Source organism: Stegastes partitus, unplaced genomic scaffold (assembly GCF_000690725.1).
Source record: "Stegastes partitus isolate 25-593 unplaced genomic scaffold, Stegastes_partitus-1.0.2 Scaffold173, whole genome shotgun sequence".
Lineage (NCBI taxonomy): Eukaryota > Metazoa > Chordata > Actinopteri > Pomacentridae > Stegastes > Stegastes partitus.
The window spans coordinates 277258-304834 of NW_007577904.1; the positions used below are offsets into that span (position 1 = coordinate 277258).

At 45.7% G+C, this 27577-nt stretch overlaps 1 protein-coding gene across 5 annotated transcripts in view; it reads left to right on the forward strand.

The window, feature by feature from the left end:
• Positions 1–27577, forward strand: part of meis2a (Meis homeobox 2a) — a 79465-nt gene that overhangs the window by 17373 nt on the left and 34515 nt on the right. For 4 of the 5 annotated variants that reach the window (XM_008279856.1, XM_008279858.1, XM_008279859.1 and 1 more), the window contains exon 8: positions 15596–15741. In XM_008279856.1, coding sequence (XP_008278078.1) covers positions 15596–15741 — 146 coding nt within the window. The remainder of the gene's footprint in view (positions 1–15595; positions 15742–27577) is intronic. The other variant, XM_008279857.1, reaches the window with a different exon arrangement.

Genomic DNA, 27577 nt, shown 5'->3' on the forward strand with positions numbered 1-27577 from the left:
GTGTGTGTGTGTGTGTTGTAAAAGTGTGTACGGGTGTATTTTAGTGTGTGATGGCAGAGGCTGAACAAAAAAAGGCCAAAAAAAAAACACATAAACACACAGGATATGTCCACTTCCCTTCTCAAAAGAAAACACAGAGAGCCACAGCGGAGCAATCAGAAAGTGTAAGAGGAGCCTCAGCAGCCACTCACAAAACCAGCTCAGTGGCAACAGAAATCACATAAACGTTAAACCAAGTGCAGCCGTGATATGCGTTCAGCTTATAACTTGCGATATCTCACTCAGTAGCAGCGAGTGGAGCCGCACTTAACGGAGGACGAGCTTAGATGTACCTGCTTAATGAGGATAACAATGTTACAGGGTTTCTCAATAAGCCACCGGGTGCAACTTTAGCCTTGTCACTACATGTCAGGCCCATGTTAGTCAGGTGTCTGTTGTGGAAACAGTGCAGTATGTCTGTCTGATGGTTTGTTGGGAAGGGGCAGGGCCATCGCTGAAAGCCGAGAAGTTGCTGTGGAGGGGGAGAAAACATGGTACGGAGGGGATACTTTCATGATCCCATTAGCATAAAAGAGGCTAAATTATTCATGTGGAGTGCTTAATCTATGGGGAAAAGTATAGTTAATGCACATAGTTTTAAAATGGATCTCTCCCTGCCTCTAACACCAGATTCTTGCTGGATTCAGCATTCGCGGACATTTACGGGAACGGCTGTCACTCTGGCTCGCGTACACACCCACACACACGAGTGCGTGTGGGCATACGTGCACACTTGCTTAAGCACTGCCGCAAATTCAAGCTGTTTCAAGGGGCTCTGCTCTCAGGCTCATCCCCTCTCTCCCACTCTCCATAAGTCCCTTTTCCCATCCTCTCTCTCTCTCTCTCTCTTTCTCTCTCTCTCTATCCATTCATTCCCTCCATCTCCCTCTTCTTCTCTCTCTCTCTCTCACCCCCCTTCCTGTGTTACCGTCTCCCTCACACTCCTCTCCTCACTCACCCCTCTCCGTCTCGCTCTCAGTACCGCAGACTACCTGGCTCTCATCCAAAATGTGATTAAAGAGAATGATCAGCTCCCTCAGCTCCCTCTTTCCTTCCTCCCTTCCGCTCTCTCTTCCTTTTTTTTTGCTCTCTCTCTCTCTCTGTCTTTCTTCTGACCCCGTGTCACAGCTTGAAAACAGCAAAAGAATAGGTGCTGTAGAAGGATGAGGGCTGCCGATATGTTCTGCCCCGCTCCCAGTAACATGGTCTCCCCACAACGCCGCCGCCACCCCACGGCCTTCCGTCCAGAGTGTAGCTCAAGGTTTCCCACTTTTCCTCTTATCGTCTCCTTTCCACTCCTTCTGTCTTTTCCCCCCTCTCCTCTCCTCAGCTCCCTCTAGATGGGGCCTGGTCCCTCTGGTCCATAATCATGAACAGGCCCCTGGCGCGACCTGGCCCAACCCAGCCTGGCCTAGCTTGGCCAGGAACTGGGCCCTACACAGCAGGAAAAGCACATTAACTGGGTCAGCCTAATGTGCAAACTAATGTTTGGAGAACATAGGGAAAAAATTACCCAGATTATTCTGACAGCAGCTGAGGAGAATGTCTGTTTTGCGCCATTATGGGAAAGCTTGGGGGAAATGTTTTTTTTTCTCTCTTTTCTTCGCTTTCTGCCTTTCTCTGAGAAGTAGATGAAGACCAGCTTATCTGGGAGGGAGTTGAGCATAGTTAGAATGTGCAGAGGAAACGGTGTTGCGGGGAAGTAATCAGGATTGAACTACAATAAAAGGAGGCGAGTGACTTTTTCTTTCTTTTACCCAAAGGCAGCGGCCAAAAAAACAAAGACAAAGTGCACTGCCGCTGTATCAGTTCATTATACAGTGGGTTTACACACCCATGTTCCATTGCTGATTACACCAGTGCATGTGTTGATGATGTGGAGTGCACAGGGGTCTGATGTAATATGGCTAAAAGGGATTTGAGCGCATGCCCCAAAGGGCATTTCCATGTCCATTAATGCTGCCGCCGCTGCATTTTCACAAGGATGACAGTGCTTCAGTTCTTTAAAGGGAGAGAGTGTTTTCCCAGGAAATTTTCTGTCTTGTTTCAGCGGGCTAGCCTGAAGGGGGTCAGCCAAGAAGTCACCCTTAAGAGGTGATAATCCAATTGCTCTAGTCCTCACCAGATTTGTTTTCCCCTCGTCTGGCAGTGTGTTGGTGTGTGTGTTTATAGAGAATGTAAGCATGCGTTTGTGAGTGTGCGTGCGTGTGTGTGTGTTGGTGTGTGTGTGTGTGTGTGTGTGTGTGTAATAGACATAGAATGAGAGGCAGAGACAGCAAGATGCCACTGGTTTCTGTGTCTAACCCCGGGCCCCATTCTAGATCAGAGAGAGGTTATGCAGGCCAAGTCTGTCAAAGGCACACCTGCAGGGAAACTCCAAAAACCCCGACTGCCAGCTTACACAGGCCCGTTTAAGGTGTGCTTATTTGGAGTTTAACCCTGACTTCAAATGTCCTTTCCCTCTCTTCCCCTTTGTGTTTGACCAATGGGCCTTGTGCTCTTTTACTTTCTTTTCTTTCTTCTGCCTCCCTTGGCTCTTTAATCTCTTCCACCACCCCCACCCTCCCAGTTCTCCTCCCCCTAATGTCCGAACCCCACATCACAGCCATGTCCCTCCGAAAAAGACAGCACGCGGTTGAAGTAGAGTGGCTTAGCAGGGCTAGCAGTAGCTTGCTCACTTGCTGTGTGGTTTTTTCCCTCTTGTGTAAACCAGGGTTTACACGCTGAAGCATATTTGGAACTGAGCAAAGCAGCTATACCCTACAGGTAGTGCTTTAACCATGCTGCCACCATCCAAGAGAGTGGGAGGATGATAAAGGAAGTGTGTTACAATCCGAGTTCTTCCTCTCTGCTGCTGATTTTCACGCGCACATCTTTCACGTTTATGCAAAGCTTTTGAGGGCATTATGCAAGATAAGCTCATTTTCTAGTCTGATTCCCACTCTAGTACATGCTTTAATGACTCTTAAAGCCAAGGGCTGCTTTTTTAGGCATAATAGCAGTCCCGCGGTCTCTCAGTTTCCACGTAGCCAGGGTGCTTTTTCCACACCTGATCACTTTTGTTCACCCATTTTATGGCTATTGGGGAGCAGGCGGAGGTGAGCGATTTGACAGTGGTTAGTGCCATGAGCCCTAATGTTTATTGGAAGCAAGCGTCTAATAATTTTTGATTACCCCAGAGGAGGTATTAGCCATGTTAGTCAGCAAGGATAATTTCTTATTTACATGCCCCAAGCAGTGAACACTCTGAAGGAACACTGGGGCTAAATGCGCAACAAAACGAATCAAACATGCCAAACGAGATGCTCCATCCTGGCTGGCTGCAGGGCTGAAGCTGAGAAAACCTTCATTATGCATTTACCATAATTCATTTAGAGGGTTATCAATTTGCAGAATACAGAAGAGATGTTTGGAGGGGGAAGCAAGAACACCATATCAAACGGTGGAAGAGAAAAAGGAACAAGGGAAAGCGAGATGAAAAGGAGGAAGATATTCAAGGATAGCTCAGTGCCTGGGTTTTTAAAATGTTGTTCCAATTACACACTTTTCCATGTTCTGAGGCAGAACTTGCATGTTAAATGGCGCAATCTCTTCTCTTTTACCAGTGTCACGCTCCGCCCCCTAAAAAAAGCAGAAGCTGATTTCCCTTTAATGAAAGCTGTTTGGCTCAGGAATCCTCCTGCTCTACGATTTTTTGTTGAGATTGAGGCTGCACAGAGATGTTCTAGTTCAAATATTGCCTTTCTGTTCATTTAGGGTCGCTCTTTGTTTGGCTCCGACCCTGCTTACTCAAGGGTTTTTTGTATCTGTCTCTCAGTGTGGATTTCAGGACAGTTACTACATGTTTTCATTTTTCTCTCCTGGCAACACATACTGAGAGAAGAAAAAGACCTTTAAAAGCATCTTTCCCTCTGCCATCAGGCAAGGATGACTAAGGCCCCATTAGAACAATTGGAGGAAACTTAGGGAGACGGGGAGTGTTTAAAGGAATGAAAGCAGCAAGAAAACACCACTATCTTGTGATAACCAGTGCTTTCTTTCATTATCTCAACACAAAAACCTCCACCTTGGAAAAATTGCAGTCATTCTGTTGCTTCATTCAAAAATAAAACAATGAAAGTAGAAAGGTAGGAAAAAAGCGAGACAAAAAAAAAAAAACATTTAACATTTTCCGAAGTGAGGGGGAAAGCTGCATTGTTTAGTACGAATGCTTACTCCCAGGGATGCAGTCCTTAGACAACTGTGTGTCTGCAGGAGACATCTGTGAAGCCTGACCTTGTGACCCCGGAAAGAATGTTCTTAAGGTGGGGGGAAAACTGCCTTTTCCACTGCATCATGGCCTACAGGACGGCCCAGCAGCAGCAGCAGCAGCACAACAAACACAACCACTACAAAAAATAACAACACAACAGAAAAAACAAAACAAGAATGAGACAAAAAAAAAAAAGTTGTATTAAGGCAAGCTAATGAGTTAGGAAGAGATAAATGTACAGAGAGACATAATTTGAGGAAAAGAGGCAAGTGATTTAAAAAATTTAAAAAAAGCGTTAGAGGAAAAAGATCCAGAGAAAGAAAAAATGAGGCAAAAAAAACACAGACGGACTTCGTCTGAGTCGTGCCTCACAGGCCTGGCTGTCTCTTACTCCTTTGGCCCCCCATGAGATCATTTTCATCCTTTATGAGTCAAAAGGAAGCCTGGTTGAAAATGAAAGGTTACACAAGCCAGAGCCCAAGCCCTCGGAGTGAGAGAGGAGAAGATCCCTGCTGCAAGGGCCCTGCTGCTATTCAAAGCACCTGCCATTGTGTGGGCGCTCATCCAGGCCCATTGTTGTGCAGAAATTAGTCGTGCTCCCTTTGGCTCCCTTCGGCTCCAGAGGCATGCGGCAGACCCCCTTGTTGTTTCGGGTTCAGATACGTGGTTGGATAGATGCGTGGCCCTGGCTACCATCACCACTGGCTGTGGCCCTTTGCCCTCTCTCCCACAGCACAGTATCGTTCTGTTTTTCTTCTCATCCACTCTCAGTTCACCTCTCAAGAACACTTTTGGGCCAACATTCCTATAGTTTTCTCTCTCTTCCTTTTGTACTCCTACTCTCCTTTCTCCTTTGGTGTATATGCTTATTGTTCTTTGGAGCACCCTCATTATACCCATGGTTATATTTTAAGGGCCTCTCTCTTTGATTTTGGTCTCGTGGGGAGTGAGTGGTGGGCTGGTGGGAGCTGTAGGGCTGGCCCAGCTCTCAGGGCTCCCCAGCCAGCGTCTCGGAGAGTGGGCTTGAGGGTATTGTTGTTGGGCTGGGTACCACTGTAGAAGCACTGGTGCTACCGCTAGTGCAGGGGGTGGATGTGAGGGGAAAATTGAAAAGTCAATAGCAAAGGCCGCACAAAAAAAAAAGAAAGAAAGAAAAGAGAGGGTGAAACAAAAGGAGATGGAGAGCTTCAAAAAGCTGAGAGCTATAGAGCACTGCTAATTAATAGCATCAGAAGAAGAAGAGCTGTTTTTTTTTTCTTGCTTCTGGAACTTTAATGCTGCATATTAACTTGCAAGGCAGGGTGATTAGAAGCTCACACTGTGAGTCAGGTCCATCTCAGTGTCAGACCAACCTAAAGTAACTGTGGTGTATGAGGGAGGATTGGTAAAGTTTCATTTAGTAAATAAAAATGCATTGTCAAATTAAACAGCAGCATAATGTATTGCTTAAAAGTACCGTAGAAAAAATAAATAAATAAATAAGTGAACTAGTAGATGTGTTTCTATTCTTTGGTTTCTTAGAGAAAAATTGCGGTACTAGTGTGTGCCTGCCAGCATATTTACATTTGTTTCTTTCAATTTTTTTGGCTTGTTTTTCCAAAATAGATTGTCTTTTATTCTCACTCCCCGTTTTCATTCAGCTAATCAAAAGGAAAGGTCCGAGAGCGTGATGAAATATGACTGATGGTGGGTCAGTGAGGCAGATTGGCAGTAATTTGAACCAAGGCTTTGCAATTTGTGTTTTTCACAGCAGTAATAGGCTCCTCTCTCACTGATCCTGCCATCGCAATTTCCACTGCCAACAGCTGTCAAGCCCCTAAAATCAAAATTAGTGCCATGGAATTGGGCCTTAATGAAATGACCTGCTGGATTTACCTTAAGGAGCAGGGCGGACAGTCAATACTAGCCTCGTCAAAACCCTCTCTCTGCATGCTGCAGTCCCATTAACGAAAGGAAATAGTCTCGAGTAAATGTATTAAGCACTACTTCCACCTTCTAATTATATTTTTCTCCTCTCCCTTCATAATTCATTCACTCTTTCATTAGTTCTTAATATTGAAAAAGGCTTTTAACTGTCTCTTTTGTCTTCACGGGGTCACCGATTATTTGTCACGTTGTATTACAGGAATGTCAGAGGAGTCCTTGTTATACATTGGGAATAGATGTAGCGTCCCACTACTGCCAGGATAGGGAAACTATATTTCTGCATGTGTTGGGTTTTTCTAGAAGAAAATGTAGCATTATTTCCATAATTACATGTAAAATAATGTAGGATCAGGGGTTATGCCGTGGATCCACAAAACATTGGGCTCCCCCTGCTTCGGCTTCGTATAGGAAGAGGTGAATGTGTGCCAAGGCCCAGTGGAGGACACTGGGCCCTGGTTATTGACTTGTAAAGGAGCAGGTAGGTGAGGGGTCTTGACAAGACATGAGCGGCTGACTCTCTTGTAAAGCTGTATCTGATTTCTCTGCTAGTTGGCTCCCGGGAGAGACCCACTCTACCCTCTGTTGATCAGACTCGCACTCACAGCTGTATGGAAAAACGGCAGTGGTAAAAAGAATGAAAGAGTAGTTTTGTGAAGAGAGACGCTCTCGTTCTGTAAGCCGTGATTCCCCGTCAGGGTGAGAATGAGAGCGAGGGAAGAGGGCAAAGGAAGCAAAAGGAGTCAGCAGCTTAGGTGAAAGAGCTGCATCCATGAATACATGTAGCGTCTCAGTAAAGCCGGAACAAAACTGCTCAAATTAATGTTTTGGTGAGATGTCTAGCGCGAACTTGTCAATAAGGGGCATCTGCATTTGCGTGGGCACGACTGTGTAAAAATAGCAGCGAAATACACCAGCAAGAGGGCAGACAAAGCGAGTATCAGCTAAGCTAGACTCTCGCTCCACACAGATCTGACTAATTTATGAGGGTAAACTGCACTGACAGAGAGAGAGAGAGAGAGAGATGCAGGTGAAGGGAGGAAGTTTTCATTGACTCTCTAGAGCAGGCCAACCCAAAGCCCTGGAGGGATCTCTCTCAGTTTGAACTTTATCAGGGGCTACGCTTAATCAATACGCTATTGGAAAAAGAATTAATTACTAAAGCAGAATAAAACAGCTGCATTTTAAACCAAGGATTCATCAATTCTGTAATCTCTTGGTTACAGCTCAGGTGTCAGGAGGATCATTTCAGCTCCATGTAATGAGGAACTGTGGGAGTTTACCCCAACCCTCCGCTGTCCTCCGCCTCCACCACTCTATTTCTGACCCCTCCTTCTAACCTTTTTTTTATTTATTTATTTTTTAATCGTATTTCCTACCTTCTCAGCTGTTTGTCATATACCTACAGTAGTCTTTTTTTTTTTTTTTCTTCTCTTGCTCCGTTCTTAATACACCAACTGTATTCCCCTCCTTTAACCCCCGGCCCCCCCACTACATTCCCTTCCCACCAAATTCCTGTCTTTGCAGGGATGGGACGAAAGGGTATTAAACTTGAAATCTCTGGTGCGAAAGCTGACGAGAACGGGACATTCCCGCTGCTGCAGCCATCAAGCCGGACATTCCTCCGCTCCGGCTGGGCCACCGCTGGTACTGCGAAATAGGGGGGCATAGGAGATGGGGGAGGCTGGTGTAAGACTTAGAAAACAACCCGCCATGCTCAAGTAATAAATACAAATTAATTTTTTTTGGTGTATAAAATCAATGGAGTGTGACAATCAAAGGAGCAGATTAGCTGGAATGGAATGAATGGCGTATGGTGAACACATTTCTGCGCTGTGGGACAGACAGGCCACGTAGGAAGTATTCCTCGTGTCAGAATAACCTTGGTCGCACTGTTGTCACGGCCACTGCCATCCACAGCCCTTGACCCCAGCCCAAAGTCTGTAAACGGACTGTCCTTGACTCCCCATAATGGGGGATTTCAAGGCAGGTTGAGAAGGGGTTATGGGTGATGAATTGGGTTTTTAGTGAGCTCATTAGGAAGCCAAACAGAGTTTAGACTGGCGGAGCGGAGCAACAGTGCAGTAATCAGTTCTGCTCGCTTTGTTCCCTGCCTCCAGGACATTTGTGTGAAAAAAAAAAAAGAGAGAGAGAGAGAGAGCGAGGAGAAAAAAAACTTCATGGCATTTGGCTGATGAGAGGGCTGCTGAGCAGAGGCTACAATCTGATGGTTGACTTGTTGATTTATAAACCTTTTAATTCATTTACTCTACCAAGCCTCCAGGTCCGTGTAGAAACCCCCAAACTCCTCTTTGATGCCACTGTCCATCAGGTGTGGCAAAGATGTCTGTAATAAATCCAAGTTGTCCTCCTCTCTCAGTATAAAAACAGCAAGTTTGTTTGTTTGGTTTTAAATTGTAATTGAGGGTAGAGAATCACTGCCGATGCTGTTATCATACATTGCCTCAAACAGTGTAAGCTGTTCTGAATCAAGAAACCGCACTCAGTTAGAACTGGCAACCAGCATACAGTTGCTCTTTCTAGTGGTTGAGGTAGAAGACTTTGATATACAATAGTTCCTAGCGGGGATTATAAAGCCATTTTCTTTACGGATCCATATGATGCATCTATGCGGTTTCCATCTCTTTATTTTCTTTTGCTCTTTCTCATCTCTTTATTCCCAGCTTTCACAACATTATCATTTTAAAGTAGAGCAACTTTGTGATCTCTAGGAAACATGTAATGTGGAAGCATATTGTTTTACTAATGATCTTGCTTGTTTCAGTTCAACATAGCCCCAATTACTTTTGGGAAATGCCTATTCTTTAATATTTAATGCAGCACCAAACCTTAAGATTTAGGTATTCTTCATGGGAGCACCAAGTCCTATTATTTTTATTTTTATTTTTTAATTGTAACAAATATAAATTATACATGGAGAAGTGTTGATATATGCTGCTTTAATCATTGCACTTTATTAAAGGAAGAAAGAAGGCCAAAGTACTGGTAGATAGAAGCAAGGGTTTGGACCACTACACTGGCAGGTTTGTAAATTTGTTTATGAAGAAGCAAGTGATGAACCAAGATTACCTGTGAGACCAATTAGCCCCATTCGATTGTGAACGTAAGGGATGAGCAGCGGCGTTTTCTTCTGCAGTGTTGGAGTGCAGGGGGAGCAGGGTGGAGTTGTCAGGGAGGCAGAGAGTGTGAAATGTCTGGTGGAGACCCAAAGCCCTTCATTAGCCACTGATCCCTGTCTGCTGAGTGAGGGGCAGTCATGGGCATCACAACTCCCTTTTAGTTCCCCCCACCCCAAAAAAAAAAAAAAAAGCAGGGTGAGAGGGTGGAGGGTAGCTCCCCCATCCCCTGCAATTTAGCCCTTTGCCATTCATGCAAATTGGGTCCTGACATCTGCAACAGCCTGCCTCCTTTCTTTTATACATCTTTATTCCATCTCTTTTCTTCGGATCTTTTTCCCTCCTCAAATAAAGCCCCCTTTAGATGGCAGAGCCTTGTCACAGCTGCATTCTTCTCTCCCTATATATATATAATCCACATCTGTGTAAAAGCAGCACTTTTCTGTGTGTTTATAGACACACAAGTGTATATGTATAAACCTGAGTAAAGTATTATAAAAATAAAGATCCCAGGAGGCATAAGTAAACATTGTGTGATCCTGAAAGTCTCCGTTTATGATGTAATAAGGTAATTGTTGTTGCAGGTTGCAGGTTAATTGCACTTGTATTTTAGCTTCTTGGCAGATTATAATCTTATGAAAAGATCAAGAGACGTGTAAGCACTGACTCTGGAGAAAAGGCAGTAAGCAGCCAGCTCGCCCCCTCCTTCCTCCCTCTTGCTTCTGGACGAACTACTCTTCTTTGGCTCCAGGGGAGAAGCTGAAAGGGGAGGGTGGCTTTGCTCCAGCCCATATTTTGGGTTAAAAGGTAAAATAGTCTAACTGGCTGTTAAAAAGCAAGTTTTTACCTCCAACCCTATGCCATCACCCCTCCCCTCTCTTTCTCCTTCTCTTCCCTCCACTTCAACCTCACCCTCTATGGTAGGGATGTGCACAGTGAGGTCAACGCTGTGCCTGTGAGACGAGAGAGGCCTTGTATCGGTGGAGAGGCGATAGTTATCTCCAGCATTCCAGGGATGACAGAGAGATATCTGCCTGATGGCAGGGTTAGGGGGCTTAGAGAAGGGGCGGAGAAGGGAGGGAGGAGAAGAGGTACAGGAGTTGTTGAGCAACTGCCCCCCCCTCCCACGCCTCCCTCCTTCCTTCCCTCCGTGCCTTTCTTACTGCCTGACTGCCTCGCTTCCCCACACATAGAAAAAACCCATCTAATTAGAAGCTCTTATTCCACTTCATTTAAGGGAACACTTAATGATGTGTTTTTGGGGGGAGACAACTACACATTATTTCTCATGCAAAAGGAACCACTCAGTTGTAGCCCCCAGGATGCAGATACAGCTGTGTTTGAGATGGAGGTTTGTCCTCGTTTCTCTGGGGTGTCATGGCTATTGGAGAGAGGGAAAAAATGGTAGTTTTCTCATTCACCTTTAGCCAGTGTCCTGGTTGTAAGGGGGGGTGGTGGTAAAGAGGAGGCGGGTAGTGACATCTGAGTTTGGCAGGGAGACTTGCTGAAGGAGAGAGTTTGTTGTAATTGCTCTGACAGGTTTTAAGGCTGTTAATGACTCCGGCCTGAACGCTACCAATTTGTCAGCATGCTTGCTGTTTACTAAGCTGTTGTTTTATGGTCCAGTGCAAGGGGCTGCTGCTTGTTTAAGCACAGATCAGGAAATAATCAGCGTAAAACACTGGCTGCAGTGGTGCAGCCACACTAAAACAGTTCCGTTTAGAGCCCTCATCTACTGTATGGATCTGAATGAGCGCAGTAAACCATATGGCATGTGGTCACACAGAGACACACAAACACACTGATGGCTTACTTACTGTTAGAAATTGGATGCTCAAGTGTGTGTTTTATCATTAAAGGGATTATGTTCTACTCGTTAGCACTTTGTCGATGTTGTATGTTACCAGAGTGCGAAGCATATTGCTAGCATGCGGTTATAGCAAGAAGACCTGTAATCCCCAGTCTGCACAGAGCAACAGAGGGCTAGCCGTCCCACTAGTGTGAATAGAGCCTCTGCGTGTTTGTGTATGTGTGTATGTGAGAGAGATTGTGTGTGTGTCAAGAGCATGTGGTCCCAGAGCCGGCAAAGACCCCTTCGTAAATCCAGAGTAAATAAAAGGGGTAACCAGACGGACAAAAGAGGAGCCCCCACTGCTTCTCTCATTCGCTGCCATTTGGGGGACTGAATGTGCTAAACGCCGCTTATGTTGGCTGAAAAGTTGAGGAGAAAAAGAGGGAAAAGGGAGGCTCTAAATCCCCCCTCTTCTTTTCTCTTCATTCTCTGCGGCCAAGCCTGCAGGGATAGAGGTGGTGTAATAGGAGGGTGTTGTAGGGAGAGGTGGAGGCCGGGTCACTATGGTGTGCTAAAGGTAGAGAGAGGGCCAAAGAAGCTCTTGCAACTTCTCTTCTCCATCTATTCCCCTTTTTTCCTTCAAACTCTCCTCACAAGTTTTTTTCCTCTTCTCCCTTCTTTTTTTTTTTTTTTTTTTTGGGTGAGCTTGGGTGAACATGCCTGAGTAGTCTGGGCTGACAGGGGGCGTGGGGGGTCTGTTGTAATTAGTCACTTTAACCACAGCTTCCATAAGCCACTGCTTCTACACTCTTGCTTCATTACCCTGAAACAAACGCCGGGGCCTCCCAGCGCAAAATCACTGCACAGCCTTTAGAATAATACACACAATATCTAAAGCTTGTCTAGAGGCTCTTCGCTATATGTATTAAGAGTACAGGGACCAGTCTGGAGTGTTATTTGATAACTAACCATGACTGGGTTTGAATGTGTTTTCCAGCTATTGACAAGTCATTATTTATTCACGCGTGAGTATATGAGAATGGTAGAGAGGCGGAGGGAGGGCATTCTTGGTGTACTGATAGCTGTAATATGTGTTACTCGTGGTCATATCCATAATACTTCCAGGGCTGACTAGACCTTAGTGGCTCCCTTAGGGGTAGGGTACCTTCTAGACATAAAGCATGAGCTGTGGAGTCATTAAGACTCCCCTGAAGTCCCCCTTACTCTCAACAGAGACTGTAGGACACCTTGTACTAAACAAATTTTTTGTGCAAGAAATCCTGCAGCGACCCTGAATGTGCCAACATTAGATAAGCAGAGTTGCAATGTGTTTACAGTCCTATCCCAACCCGTTAATGAGCTCAGCCCTGAGACCAATTTACTCACAAGGAGATATATCTGAATGCATTTTTAATAACCACCCACTGGTGATGAGAGAGGGAATGTATGTGAGCGTAATGTGCTCGTGGACTTGTGCTTGCTTGTTTGTTTGCTAGCGCGCTCGCTCACTCTCTCAACCTCATTGCGTTCGGTCATTGTCTTCCATCTTGCCTGATTACACCTCTTCGGCTTCTGTGCATATGAAAATATGCACAGAAACTTTCATTGCAGGCACTTTAAGTCAAGATCGTGATAGAGTGAACGAGGGAGGAGGAGGAAAGGTTGAGGGAAGACAGAAAGAGAGTGGGGAGAGTGGGAGAGAGGAGGGGGGGCTGTCTTTTTTCCGTCTCCAAGGGCGCTGCTTTTCCAAAAGTGCCTGGGGCTACACTCCAGCACCTCGGCTCCCCTAGGCCTTTAGACTGCCTCCTAATAGCCAACCCCCATCTGTGTCACATGGCCAGATGATGGGACGCTTCCCCCTGCTCTGCCCTGCACTTTTTTTTTCCTTCCCCGATTTTTTTTCAGAGTGCACATCCACACAGGTTAGAATGGCAGAGTTGCCAGGGAACAGTCAGAAGCCATTAGCGTTTGGGACAATTTGCCCTGCAGCGTTCCTTCTCTCGCTCATAAGAAAGGAGTGGGGGTGGATGCAAAGCACCAGCTCTCCTTTAGATGTAATGAGGTTGTGCAAGTTGGATCTTCTTTATTCTATTTCTACTCCTTCTTTATTGCCCCTGCTTCGTCTTGTTTCTGTTCTTTCTTTCTTTGTTTCTCTCTTTCTTTTCATGTTCTGTCCACACTTGATTTTTCTTTATTCTCTATTTAGAATATGTCTGTGTATCTATATATATATATATATAGGAAATTCCAAACAATTATTAAAAGTGTACACAGAATTAATGCTTAAATGCCACATGTCTGATCTGTGGACACATGTCAGTATCCATGTGCATGTAAGAGCGAGAGGAGCTGAAAAGCACTGGAGTCTGGTTTCATCCTTGCGGGCTAGGGCAGGAGGCAGCGAGCATGCTGGGTAATGAAGTGACAGGTCAGTCTGTAAATACGCACGGGTCGCTCTGGCCCTGGCCAGGGGGAAGGCTATCGCATTGCAGTGAAAATGGAAACGTCAATAAAATTAATCTGCCAGCCTTTTGGCCACTGTGTGGTTCTATTGGATGAGCCTGACTGCTCACAGCAGGAGAGGGATTTGGAGACTAGCTTGAAAATCAACACAAAACCTAGCGGCATACAAACAAACACCAAACTGTGTATCAACATTATTCAGTGAAGCTCAAAAGCAGAGAAACAAAGGGGGGGTGGTTAAAATTCACAGCTCACTAGTTGTGTTTTTATTGAAGTTTGGAAGCAAACTGAGGGAGTTAGACTCAGCTTCCGTCTGGGTCGCATTTCTCAGGAAGCCCCTCACAGTCAGGGTAGGGCTGTAGCCAGACCAAAGTTTATTGTTTTAGGCTTTCCTGAACAAGGATTCGTACTTAGCCTGGGATTTATGGCATTTGCCACTAATGAATGCCCATTCTACAATTACAACATCCCTAGTCTGTGTCCCCATTCCCATATGTCCTTCAGAAGGGCTGTTGCTTCTTTAACTTCACACAGGGAGCGCAAAGTCGGCACTTCTCTGTTTTCCTCTTTCGTGTGGCTCCGCACTAATGATGTGGAAGGAAAACACTGTGCACAGACAGAAAAGAAAGACAGAGAAAAAAAGAGAGGGAAAACAAGGGGGAGGGAAAAAAAAAAAGAAAGTGGGAAAAGTAGTTAGAAGTGCGGGCCCCTGCTGTCCTTGTATTCTTCATTTATTTTGCATTTGATTACGCCAGCAGTCGGATCCTTTTTCTTTCCCCCTTTTTAATGTTATTAGTTCAAATATTTATGCGAGATTAAGGCTTGTATAGGTGGTTGTGATTGATGCCTCCCTAAAAACAGGAGGACATGCGAGTCTGAATTTTGAGAATGTCAGGGTCCTTCTCTTCCTTAGTGGAGGAGTTTTTCAGATACATAATTTAGATGCCCTCAAGGAAGGCTTTCAAGGCATTTTTGCCCGGGGGCAAGAAAAAATAACTATGACTGTTAAAAGTAAATCATTTTTGCTAATGCACAATTAATGCCGGGGAAGAGGAACAAGAAAAAGGCAAGGGACAAAGATGGAAACTTCAATTTAAAGGAGAAATCGTGCCAGGGCATGTGCATGTTTTCCTCATGAAATCAAACGCTGATGGACATTAATGCAGGCAAAGCCGCCGCTTGCCTGTCATGCTAATTTTGTGGCGGAATGGGGGGTGAGGGGGATGGACTCGGGGGGGGGTGAGTGTTCAGTGTTTTGTGGAGGGAGGGGGGAGAGTGGACGACGAGTCCATTATGTGCATCGAAGTGCAACAATGAACCACCCCAAATCACATATCTGCTTTAACACTCGTGCACCTCGACCGGGTGTTGTGAATTCATGAATGTCTGTGTATTACTACACATATCTGCATAACTTTGTCCTGTCCCCTTTGGCTCTCTTCAAAAGATGAAAAAATGCTCTACATTATGTCAAGCATGCAAATTTAATTGAATTAATGACATGAGTCCTAGTCTCTACTGTACTTGAAGGCTCCTTGTCCATTTTTTTCCCTTCCTCCTCTCTAATGTAGAAATGGAATGAGGAACCTAGTGTTTCAGCGTCCAACCATAACATTAGAGTCATTAACCCCTATTCCCCTCTCTCGTGCTCTGGGGTATAGAGCGGCTCCACTTGGCCTCTTTATAAACCCCTCACTCTGTATAGGCCTTCGTTTAAGGCCATCTAAATCCTCCTGCCTCCATATCTTCCCTCCTCAAAACTGGCTTTGCTGTAGCAGTTCTTTTGGCCTAGGTGCAGCACTTTTAAATTCCTCCATAGGTATCTGTGGTATTTGTCCATTTATCCATCTTTCATGAGCCCTAAGCTCAGCTTTGACTGTCTGTACTCCTGTTTCAGCTTTGAGAATTTTTACATCATTTTTCTATTGTATTGTGAGCCGGTGGTGTGGTCTGGGATGTTATTTAACCCTGGGTTTGGTTTCCGTCCAGGAGATGGCTTAGACAACAGCGTTGCATCGCCTGGCACAGGGGATGATGATGATCCAGACAAGGATAAGAAGAGGCAGAAAAAGCGTGGCATTTTCCCTAAGGTGGCCACTAACATCATGAGGGCGTGGCTGTTCCAGCATCTCACGGTAAGCGCAGACATTACATTTTGATGATATACATGTATTGAAACCACCCAACATACATTAGTGCACACAGACCTGACACATAGTAGTTACTGATGGAGCAGGGGAGCGATTGTGATGCTCACCTGTCAGCCACCTGTCAGAGGGACACAGTGACCAGGTCAATCTAATCAGTCTGGACTGTTTACTCTGCTCAGCACACTCTGGGTACGAGGGAAATGGCCCAACAATCCCTGATATTTACTCCAGTATGAGCTCCACTGTTTGTCTGTCCTGGCTTTTCAGCAGATTAAGAGAAGGAAGAAGAATGATTGTGAGGTGTGCAAAGATTTAGGGTGCAGAAGTGGAGGCCTGCAGCGATGTCATGCGAAGACAGAATCAATTCATCCCCTGATCAGTTTCACAGTTTTAAATTCAATTGACTTGGTGCAATTCTAGCTTGTGTTTGAGGTTGAGGTGGCACAATGCACATTTATTTCTGCTCCATAGCTGAGGGGAAATTGTTTGTTTGCCAAACGGTTCATTCAAGACAACTCTGACACTGGTTCATTCACTTCACTAAAAGCAGTGATGCGAGACGTCTTGGATTAAGTGTTCAGATGCCACAGAAATTCAAACATGGATGTTTGTGTCAGTCTGCTTTTCTATCCGTGTGTGTGTGTCTGTGTCTGTGTGCATCTTAGTTAAAAGGGGGTGGTCTGCATGTCCCCTCACCCTCGCTAATGTCAGGACATTATCAGAACATCAGGCGGTATTGATTTTGCAACACAGGTCAGATTTCAGAAGGAGGTGGACACGCCGGGACACATAAGCTGCCTGAGCTTGTGGCTCCCTGTCCCAAAGATGGAGGGACAATGCAGGGGGATGGGCAAAGTGAAAGAAGAGAGAGAGAGAAAGTAGAAGAGTCTTAGCTTAGAGCTCCAGTCTTATAGATCATCCACACATTTAAGAGGGTCAGGTGCCCCCTGCGCACCCTGGAGCCCCCACCACCACAGTGCCCACTCCCTGCTCAAAGCCCCTGTACCCTGATTACCTAACCAAAAGCCCAAGTAATAAGCGGCCAGCAAATACAGCCTAATTGAAAGGGCTGTAAATCCATTACATATTGGTCAGGGATAATCAGGAGTGCTTTAATCACTTTTATCTATTCAGGAGCAGTGAAGCTGCAACAGCAAAGCCCTGAGCCTCGCAGGCCTTAGCGGCTCCACCACGCCAGTCTGCACGCTTATTATTCTCATCATTATCAAAATGACTTCACAGCTGTTCACAGCTCCATCGCTCCCTGACTGGAGACCTCTCACCAAACCAGACCAAGCCTCATTCAGAGGCTTAGGGCAGGAGGGAGGCCAAACTTTTGTATTATTATGATTTTTTTTTTTTTTGCTTTCTGTGTTTTTCCTGCCCGGAGCTTGCAGAATGCTTGGTAGAATGCCTTGTTTGTTTATGAGTGGGACAAACAAAAAAGGCAAATTGTTTTATTGAAGTGGAATTTACTGCATGTTCATATACGCGTGCACAAACTACATAAACACACCTTATGTTTAGACTAGAAATTTCCTCATGATTTGGCATTTTTCCTGGCGAAAGCCTCACACAGCTCCAGCGCTCCTTTTTGCTCAGACCTTTGGGACAAGTCGCCAGCAATTTTCTTTAGAATTGTTTTAAAATTGAATTGAAAGACTGGTAAGGGGAGGAGAGGAGGGGGAAAAGCCCGAAGTTGGGCACATTTTTCAGAGAGCTGGTTAATTCAGACAGAGCAGAGCTTTCAAGGCCCTCTTTCTCTCTATCCCGCTCTCCTTTATTACATCCCTTGCTTGTAGATGTTCTCCAATCTTTATTTGTTTCTTTTGTGTAAAGCCCTGGCCAGTCTTGTACAAATAATAATCCCTCCCTTTTAACCTGCCTGCATTTCTCTGCTGAGGAAGAGGACTAATTGAATTATCCCCCTTCTCTTCTCACCATCCAGTTCTCCCACCCATAAACTCTCTCTCTCTGTCTCTCTCACACACACACACCCATTAACCATTCTCCTTTCTTTTAATTTGTTAAGCAAATGTATTTGCCATAGCTGGATGCGTTTGTGCAAGGGTGAATTCTTGGGGACTTTGGCCCCTGAATGGCCTATAGCGGCATTCTGCCATTCACGCATTCATTAACTGAGGGGTGAGGAGTGAAAGGAGCGGCCTTGTATTTTCTCAAACTAAGGGGCCAGCATGGAGCTCCTCTTCCATGAGCCACAGGGGTCTCTCTACATATGTTCTCAACATCCAGCCATTGTCACATCTTCTGAAAAGCTCAAAAGGACAGGACCCCCCCTTCACACACAGAAAAACAACACAGGCCAATGGTAACAACTGTTGGCTTTTAGATTCAGTATAACAAAATTGCCCTCACCCCTCCCACCCTCCCTTGCTTTACTCTGACCTCACACTCTCTTGGGAGAAATCACAAGATTGTTTTCGTCGTGACTGTCACATACAGAAAGTAACCTCACTTCAACTTATATTTACCGACCAATCCCATCACGCCGACATTCCAGCCGAAGGGGAAAATAGAGTTTTTTTGCACCATATTGATCTCAGCACAACATGAAAAGACTCCACCACGGCTCTGCAGGGAAGCTGTGATAACCCTGACCTCTTTTATGTCGGGGCCATATGCACATGCACTGGAGAGCACGTGAGCTGGCAACCTTAAATGTCCCATATGTAGTTGCCAAACGGCTGGACAGATCAGCTGGTGTTAGCTGGCAGAAGAGGGTCAGACTGTTTCTGCACTCCCATCTTGTATCCTCACTCCAACCCCTTTCTCTCTAATGCCCCCACCAGCGCCGCCGCCGCACCACCACCACCTCCCCTCCACCCCTCGCCATGAGTTTCTGGATGTCTTCCAGCCACATTAGGGGAAGGGAAATCCCAGACTGTTGGTATAAGCTTTTCAATACTACAGGGAGATTATGTTATCAGAAAGGTAAACTTCACTGTTAGGGGTAAAATGTTCTGCTGCACTTCAAAAGCATTGGAATTCAGGATAAGAGGAGAGAGCAGGATAGGTAGATAGAGGAAATGTAAGTTAGAGGAAGAGAGAGAGAGACAGACGGAGAAATAAAAACTGCAGCGATGGGACTTTTTTTTTTTTTTCTCTGTGTGGCAAAAGAGATGCCCTTTTGTGTTTGGCAAAAGCTAACTCTAAAATTTACAATTAGCCCCTCGGTGCCCCTGGCCTTCCTTCCCTCTCACCCCCTGCTAGCCCCCTGCTAGCCCTTACTCACCCCTGTAAAGACAAGGGTCGGCCTCGCAATGAAAACAGGAAGCACTCAGATACAAAGATACCACTCTGGGCTCATGGCCTTGTCTTTTGACTAGTGTAAACCCTCAAACACCTATGAAAATAAATAGGGGACCTCAGGAGCAAACCGGGCCAGTTGAAGGTTTGCATAAGTGTATGTGTGTGTGTTTGAGCCCAAAGGAGGGAGGGAAGGATTGTGTGCATGAGGGAGAGTGGTCAGTCAGATGAGTAAGTAGGTAGCCTTCTCAGGCATCAAGCGTCTCAGGTTCTGTGCTGGGCCACCCTTTGGCCTGGGTGTTTGGGGAAATGCTGTTAAGCTGCTAAGCCAGGTGTATTGGTCCCCTGGGCTCCTTGAAAGGGAAGTGATATATCCTTTGGTCATTTAGAGAGTCCTTGGACAGTGAAGTAGAACTGAATGTTCAGATGAGAAATGTTTACGTATAATTAGGTGGTATTTATATGTAGTTATTAGTATGATACATACATACTTCTGAAGCAATGTGAGCATCAACTCCTCAGCTGCTTTGTGACTGTAAAGAAACTTACTTTGCACCTCTTGGACACCTGAGAGACCATGTTGCAACAGAGCTCGACACCACACCGATGCGAACCCTGCTAATAAAGGCGTTCACCAACTAAAGTGAGAACCTTTGTGAGGAGTTAAGTGCATTGTGTTGCAAACATCATTAGATACACTAGTGACAGTGGCTACCCCCCCCCCCCCACACACACATACACACACTCCCAATCCAAGCCCAAGCCCAACATAGCATTAGTCTCCATGACAACAGGGTGTCATCGTCAGGTCGAGCCCTCCTATGGGAGCTGCTCTCTCCACCACCCTTTATAGACGCACATAAAAGAGCCAGCTCGGGTCATTCACAAGACATGGGCGCAGGCAAGGCCGAACCCTGGCAACGGATGTTTGTTCCATACGATAAACAAGTGTACAAGTCCGTCCCTCAAAAAGAGAGGGCATGTTGTTTGAGTAGACTAAACAGTCAGCCCTGTAGTATCCCCAGTTTTGTTTAAGCTCCTCTAGTCCTTCTAATCCTTGTGTGTTGTTCCAGTACAAGCAGCATTTAACTGGTGGAGACACACATCTGCAAACAGTTTGAAATACCCAGGCCCTTCCTCCTTTTACACTCAACTGCCGAAAGCTGTTTATTCCATATTTGTTGGTTGCCTACTTTTTCTTTCCAGTATACATGGCACAAAACTTTCTTTAATTTTTAATTTTTTTTATACTTCACTTACGTGTTCATTTGTAGATTTTAAAAAGATAGTATTAGTGTTTGGAAATAGTTCAGACTGAAACCAAAAACTTTTTCAAGCCATAAATAATATAAAAAAAGTTACTTTAATCACTGTTTCAATGAAAATCAGTTTGTTTTTCCACCTCTTTAAGTTGTTGTGAGTTTGGCTAAAGAGAGGGTGGAGACAAAGGGGAGGCAGGGAGTGGGTTTAGGGCTAAGAGCAAGGGTGAGGAGGGGGTAAACAAGGGGCTCCTAAGGGTCACAGAGGTGGAAGCCTGGAGGAGGCCCACACACTAATCTGTCATGTGCTTGTTTGCTTCAGGAGCCCAAAAGTCAGTTCTCCAGTCACCCATAGCAACCCAGGCGACAGTTTGGTTCACTGCCACTGCCCAAATGTGTGGCTATCAGTGAGGAGACGCAGGAAAAAAGAGTCATCACGTTGCGTCCATCACAATAACAGCTGCTTTGTGAGTGTTTGCAAAACAGATGTTAGTGACAATATGACAGGACAGTTCTGTGAAGTTTAACGCAGGAGTCATTGAAAGTCATTGGTAATGAGTGTGGAGGAGACCTTTGAAGGGGGGTTGAAGTTTGGTGCCTAGCTATTGTCTAGCCTCTGTGTTCTAATGTTGGCTGCTCAGCGACCCTGGAAAACAGAGACACAAGCCACCTCAGTCTGCCATCTGTTCTCCCCCAGTCAGGCCACCACAGAGGGGCTACCACAGCAATGTCAGATCCTCAAAGGGAAAGACACTCTGTAACACACACACACACTACAGGGAGATGAAATGAATGAATGAAAAATACAGAAGGGAAATTCAATAAATATGATGACATTATAATACTCCAGAAATAAAAAGTATTTAATGTTGCTTGTCAGAATTCATTAACAAATCACCTCTACGTAGTCGAAAAGATGTCTGTTTCCTAGAAGAGAAAGCAGAATGTGTAGAAGGCAGATCTGGTGACTTCCCATTTTCACAGGCTGTGTAGTTATATGAGCCGCGCTAAGTTTGCCATCTCGTTGCAGAACAGTTCTGCTGTAATTTCCAAGTATTAGTGTGGCGCAGCTCTGTGACTGACAAAAACCTTGTTTACAGTGTGCTTTGGCATAGATGGTAGCTGTTCCAGAGATTTAGTGCTGCATTAGAATGTAATAAGCCCTAATTCGTTTCATGCTCCGACATCAGACCTTTACACTTTGCCCCCTAATCCAGATCTGTCACAGTTCCACTTCAAAGCCAACAAACCCCACGTGGAATCCACTGACATATAAAGCATGGCACATTAACCTTGCATACACTACGCAAACTGCTGGCGTGCTGAATGTTTTTTGGTTGTTTTTTTTTTATTTATTTTATTCCAACTTGTTTGTCCTATGAGCATCATATTATTGTGCATTAGAAAATGCAGGGATACCTGCATAAGCCCACCTCTGCTCTACCACCTTCATGTTGCCTCTCGTTCATCCTTCCCTGTTAATTTTCATCCCTGCTGTTTGCATCTTAATGCAGGTTGTTTAATGAAGTAGCAGAAATGAGTACTTTCGCTAAGGGACTGTTTACGGCACATTCCCACTGCATGGTGGTGATTAAGCTGTGTGAAACTCCACGCTGTTTGCCAAAAGAGAGAGAGAGAGAGACAGAGAGAGAGAGAGAGAGAGAGAGCAACCCGCAACATATCCTCCACTAAGACAACAATGCATGAAAAATGAAAGAGGGGAGTTTTCCTGACGCAGTGTGCATTTCTTTAAATAATGACTTTACAATGGGGTGTCCTCGTGGAGGAGAAGGAGTGCAGCATGAGTTTGACTGCCCCCTGCAGAGGTGACTGCACATGCCCTGACCACGGCAGACTGCAAACAGAGCTGGGCCTGTGAGGGGCAGCCAGATTTATAAACTCCCAGCTCTGAGCAGGGAGAGACTCTTACAAGAACACACATGCACAAAGCTGAGGAGACTTCTTTAAGGCCCACTGAGAATACACCCTGCCTTCAGCACTGTCCATTGCTTCTGTAGTCATAACACTGATCAAGGCTGGGACCTGACTGAGCTGACTGTATGGGAAATAGGACTTAATGACGTCATTTGTAATAAGAGACCCCATGTGGTAGTCTGTGATAGCATACTTGCCCCTGGTGAAAAAAAAAAAAAGAAACGGGGTTATTAAGATGGTGGTAGCTGATGCTGTGCCGTTTTCCGTTTTCTACACTTTTGGGGTTATCTTACTCATAACAAAATGTATAAGAGGATTTTGGTTTCACATCTTAGAGCTAGTTTCCTTAAATTACCCCTTACCCTTCCAGGGGTTCCACCCTGCAGGCTAGTCTCATTGCCCCCTAGGTTGATTGCAGGCTTGTGGCAAGAGCTGTTAGAACGGTGGCTGCTGCTTGCTGGGGACCAGGGAGGCCAATGAGATTCTGCTGCAGGCCTCCGAGCTGCCCCAGCATTGCTTTGATATTCATCTCACACCAAGAGAAGAAAATGCAAAAGGGAAAAAGGAGCAGCACAAGCGTGGAAATGGCAAACTGGGCTAAAAGAAGGGAGGGAGGCAAAGGAAAGAGAAAAGGTTGATGGATGGAGGCACTGAGTAGAAATCAAAAACAGACTACGTGTTTCACTGTTTGGTTTGTCATGGGACCCTAGCTGCACCAAATCCCACTCCTGCCATTTTGTGCGATTTTTCTCCCCTCCCTTCCTACTCTTCTCAAATGCGTGCTTTTGTTTTGCCGAGCGCTCAGTCCAGGGGCAGGCAGTGGGATTCCTGCACAGTGGGGTCCTTATAACTGGGAGCCATGTCTCTTGTTCTCACCTCTCCCCCCTCACTTCCTCACCTTTTCATTTTTTTCCCCATTGATATCCTCTCTCTTTCCATCCTTGAACATATGGACTGCTTTTTAAGAGAGAGCCCAGTCCACATCAAAGACCAAGGCTGAGCGGGTCAATTTGTTGCTCCTTTCCCCGACTCTTCCCCCTCTGCTAGCCACAGTGGACCCTCCCTGCACCGCAGCCGTTTACCCAGAATGCTTCGTTGCTCAAGCATTTCAGCCGAGCATATATATATATATATATATATATTTATATATATGTGTGTGTGTGTGTGTTGTGTGGTGTCTGTTCTCAGCAGAGCAGACCTACTTCACTTCAGACCTCTGGATTTCTCCAAAGCCACATCCCCCTAAGATCATGTAAGGCTATACAAATGAGCATGTGTGAATGATAGAAATCTCGGTATCAAAAATAGCCGCACCACACAGTGATAAGAAAAAGCAGATGGATAGAGGAAGAAGAGAAGCAATGAAAATCAAATGAAAAGAAAAAATAAATATATAAATCCAAATCTAAGCAGAGCAGGTCTTGGCTCCAGATGTGAATCTCTCTGAATATTGATCGTGGGGAAAGCTAGTCCCCTATATCCCCAGGGCTGCAGCGGCTGACACACAAAGCACCTCTCTAAAGCCCATAAACCGGCTTGTACAATTATTTAGATAAAGAGGGCGACAACAGCAGTGTATGCCTCCCAACCCAGAACCTCCTCTTTGGCTCTCATCCTCCTACTACCGCTCCTGCTCCTCCTTTTCCTCTTTCTCAGACAGCATGAAGATGAAGAAATGTAAAAGGGGGGCAAATGTGTAATTAGCCACACGGTTCTGAATCCTCCTTAATGTTCATTACTGAAACCAGGGGCAATTACAAGTTCAAAGGGGTTTAGGGCACCCACAGCCCGCATAATCAGTCACAAATTAAGCACTGCTCATTTGTCATAGCACAGCATGCACACTGGTACATGCACACAGCAACACACACGTATGCATATTGTCAGAGTTGAGTCATAGACAGGCTGACAGGCATCAATTTCCATACAGGCACAAATCTCAGCTACCCCAAGGCACCGGGTTAGGCCGCCCAATCCGCTTATGCTCTGATGCTTTGTTTTTGCTAGACAAACAGCAAACACCACTGACACCTTCACCTTGGCTTGCTCAACATTATACTGTATCCAGCTTGCATTCATCCTCTTATAAGTGTCCTGTTTGGACTTACAATCCCTGCCACCACCTGTCTCATCCTGTCTCCATTTTACAGCGTCTTCTTTTTTCTTTTTTCTTTTTTAAACCTCTATCTTCCTCTGTGTCTGTCTCTCCCCACCTGGCTGTGTCTCTGCAACACGTGACAGTGTGTGTTTCATGTCTGTCCCCGGAGGTGTATCTCAGTTACCTCTGGGGCTGGGTCACAATGGCTAATCCTGTCTTCAGGTGGCTGTTTAGCACACTGAGAGGAGAGCTTGCAGAACCGGAGGTGAGCTCCTGTTACAGGACTCCCTGACCAGGGGTCACCTCCGACACTGTCAGACTACACGCACTCACACACACACACACACACACACAGAAGCATGTACACATGTCCGGGCAGATAGGCCACAATGCTTACACATACATGCATACATACATACAATCTGATATACACGGACCAAAGTTTTCACACACAAAGCCTGCTTATCTAGCCCAGGTGGCTCAGCCTTCATCTCCCTCCGTCCTTGTTCCTCTTTATCTGTCTACTGTACTGCTGCTCATCTAGTCTTTCTATGTCTTCTCTCATTCCCAGATCAGTCTGAGTCTTGTTCACATTAGGATTCGCTGATATGATCTCCATGAAGACTTGCTCCAGTGGCCATGCGTTGCCTGTCCTGCCCGCCACCTTTATTGTTTAAGCTGCTCTCACACAGGGGCACAGTCAGGTCTCTGGTGAATTGAATGGAGCCCTATCATGTGTGGCTCTGCCTCAGCATAGTGGGAGAGAGAACTCATTTTTCACTGGGGGAACGACATCCATCTCAGCAGCCAAACGCTGGCTGTTTCATTAAGTAGCCCATCCAGGCAGACAGATGTGTTCACCACACAGCCATGTTTGCCTATGCAAGAGCGTGTATTAACCCACAATCCTTTGGGGGAGATTAATAGGCTACCAGCCCCTTTCCATTGATTATCTCCATGCCATTTTCCCCTCCTTTCCTTGGCTAGATATTAAAAACTAATGAAGCCTATTGAAAACGGGAACCGCAAGTCTCTTCACGGATCATTTTAGGTTATTTGGACTCAAACAGAGAGGGATCTCTTTAAGGCACAGTTTGAGTCGAATTAAGAAAATAAATGTGGAGAGCAGTGTTGAAGAAACAGGAGGAAAGAAGAAGAGAGAATGTGACTGTAAAAAGATGTGTGTTTAAGAAACGACAACTCTCCTCTGACACATGGAGCGGAGACATGGCAGATGTTAGCAATTCCAGAACATAGCAGAGCATTCCTAGTGTTGGAACCATGTCCTAATTGCCATAATGGAGGTGGTAAGCGCTGACAGTAATGGAGTCGTGGGGATCCATCCCCAGCAACCTGAATTAGGGGCCGCTTGGCAGATCCACTTCAAGATGGCCTGTGCTTTTTTTTTTTTTTTTTTTAGCCAGGACACACTTGTGTTCACTGTTCTGCAAACCTTTTTAATCTGGCCTTTTCTGACAGAATTGTTCCACTTTCTCAACCCTTCCACGGTGTTAGAGGTAGGGAGCTCAGGGATGGTAGCCGGCATTTATGTGCTGACGGAGAAGGTGGCGTGGCGACGGGGTGCGTGAGACAGATAGGTCCGAGAGACCTGGGCGGTGGGTGTACAAAGAGTTAAAAGCGTCCATGTGATGGGCTCACCTCTGCACCAGGCCTGGTGAAAGGCGGCGGGGTGCTGTCGGGGAAAATGACTTCCTGAGACATTACCATCAATCACCAGACAGGTCAGGCCCCCCAATCCCGCCATGAGGATGGAGGAGAGGAGAGGGGGATGGGAATGGAGGATTAGACTAGAGGGGACGAAAACAGAGAGGAAGACTGTTGGGAAACTGACTATTAACAATCTCTTCCTCTCACTGTCTGACTGTTTTATGTCCTTCTCTTCCTCTGCCTATCTGTCTCTTCGTGTCTTTCACTGTTTCTATTTTCCGGTCCTCCATAAAACGGCTACCCAGGCATTCAGGAATGGCCCCTGCTGGTCAGAGTCCTCTCCTCGGCTCAATTGCATCATTAATTATTCCACAGGCAGTGGGCTAGGAGCAAATCTAAAGAGAGGAAGAGAAATAGAGAGGGAGCAAGAGTTAGATGGGGAGATGGGGGACAGCTGTCTAACACCCCCAGTTGGTCTTGCTCTCACTCTCTGTCTCTCTCTTTCTGTAAATGAAGGATGGGAGAGGGGAGGGGCTTGGGTTACCTCAGTGAGCGGTTGTGTTACATTCCTGAGAAGGGAAGGGGTGGGGGGGTGGTTCAACGAGTTGTTGAAAAGAACACAGACGCTTGTCAACAGCCTCAGAGCCAGGGAGCCATCATGCCTTGCGTTAGGCCCGTAGGTCAATGACCTTCTGTTGCACCCAGACAGGGAGAGGTAGAGGGGAAACGGTGAGGGAGAGAAACCACAAAAAAAACAAAAAAAAAAACAAATCCACCATATGGTATGTGTCACTGCTTGTCCGTGGCAAAGGTCGGTCAAAAGTCTGAAAAATCTCCAAAGCCTTTTCGTTCCCTCTTCACCCATATAACAGTGTACGTGAGCGCCGGCTGAGTGTCTGTAGACGATCATTCTCAAGCAGAGTGGAAGGAAGAGGAGAGGCAGACAGAGAGAGAGAAAGAGAAAACGGCAAGCGCTGGCAGTCGTGCTAAAATGGCCCATTAGATTTAAGGAGTAAAAGTTCATCAGCTTTATTAATGGGAAGGTATATAAATGAAGTATGAATTACCTGACTTTTATGGAGTGGCGAGAGTGAAACTGGAGTGTCTTATGATATAATGTTTTAGTGAGCTGTTCTGAGCGCTCTGATGAGCAGGCTGCAGAGAGGAGGAGGAGGAGGATAGAAAGAGTGGAGAGAGAGAGAGACTGAAGTGTGCTGGGGTCCCATGAGTCCAGTGGCTGGAAGGTTGCCTGATTGTTGCTAACATGCGTAGCTGATCTGGTTAGCCTGGAGACAGGGACGTTTGTAGCTTCCAGGCTTATTCTTTGCGTGTCATTAGCTAGCATAGTAAAAATTGCCAGCACAAAAAAAGGTCAGTCACGTTTCTCATTTCGTCATTATTTTCTACACATGTGCAGGCACACTCGACTCGAACATGTCTGCAGACTCACAAGCTCATTTGTAAACATACATGCATGCAGACATACAGTAGGTGCACAAACACAAAGCTCAGACAGACACACGCACACACACACACACACACACACACACACACACACAAACACATGCTCCCCACCATCCTGTAATAAGCGGTA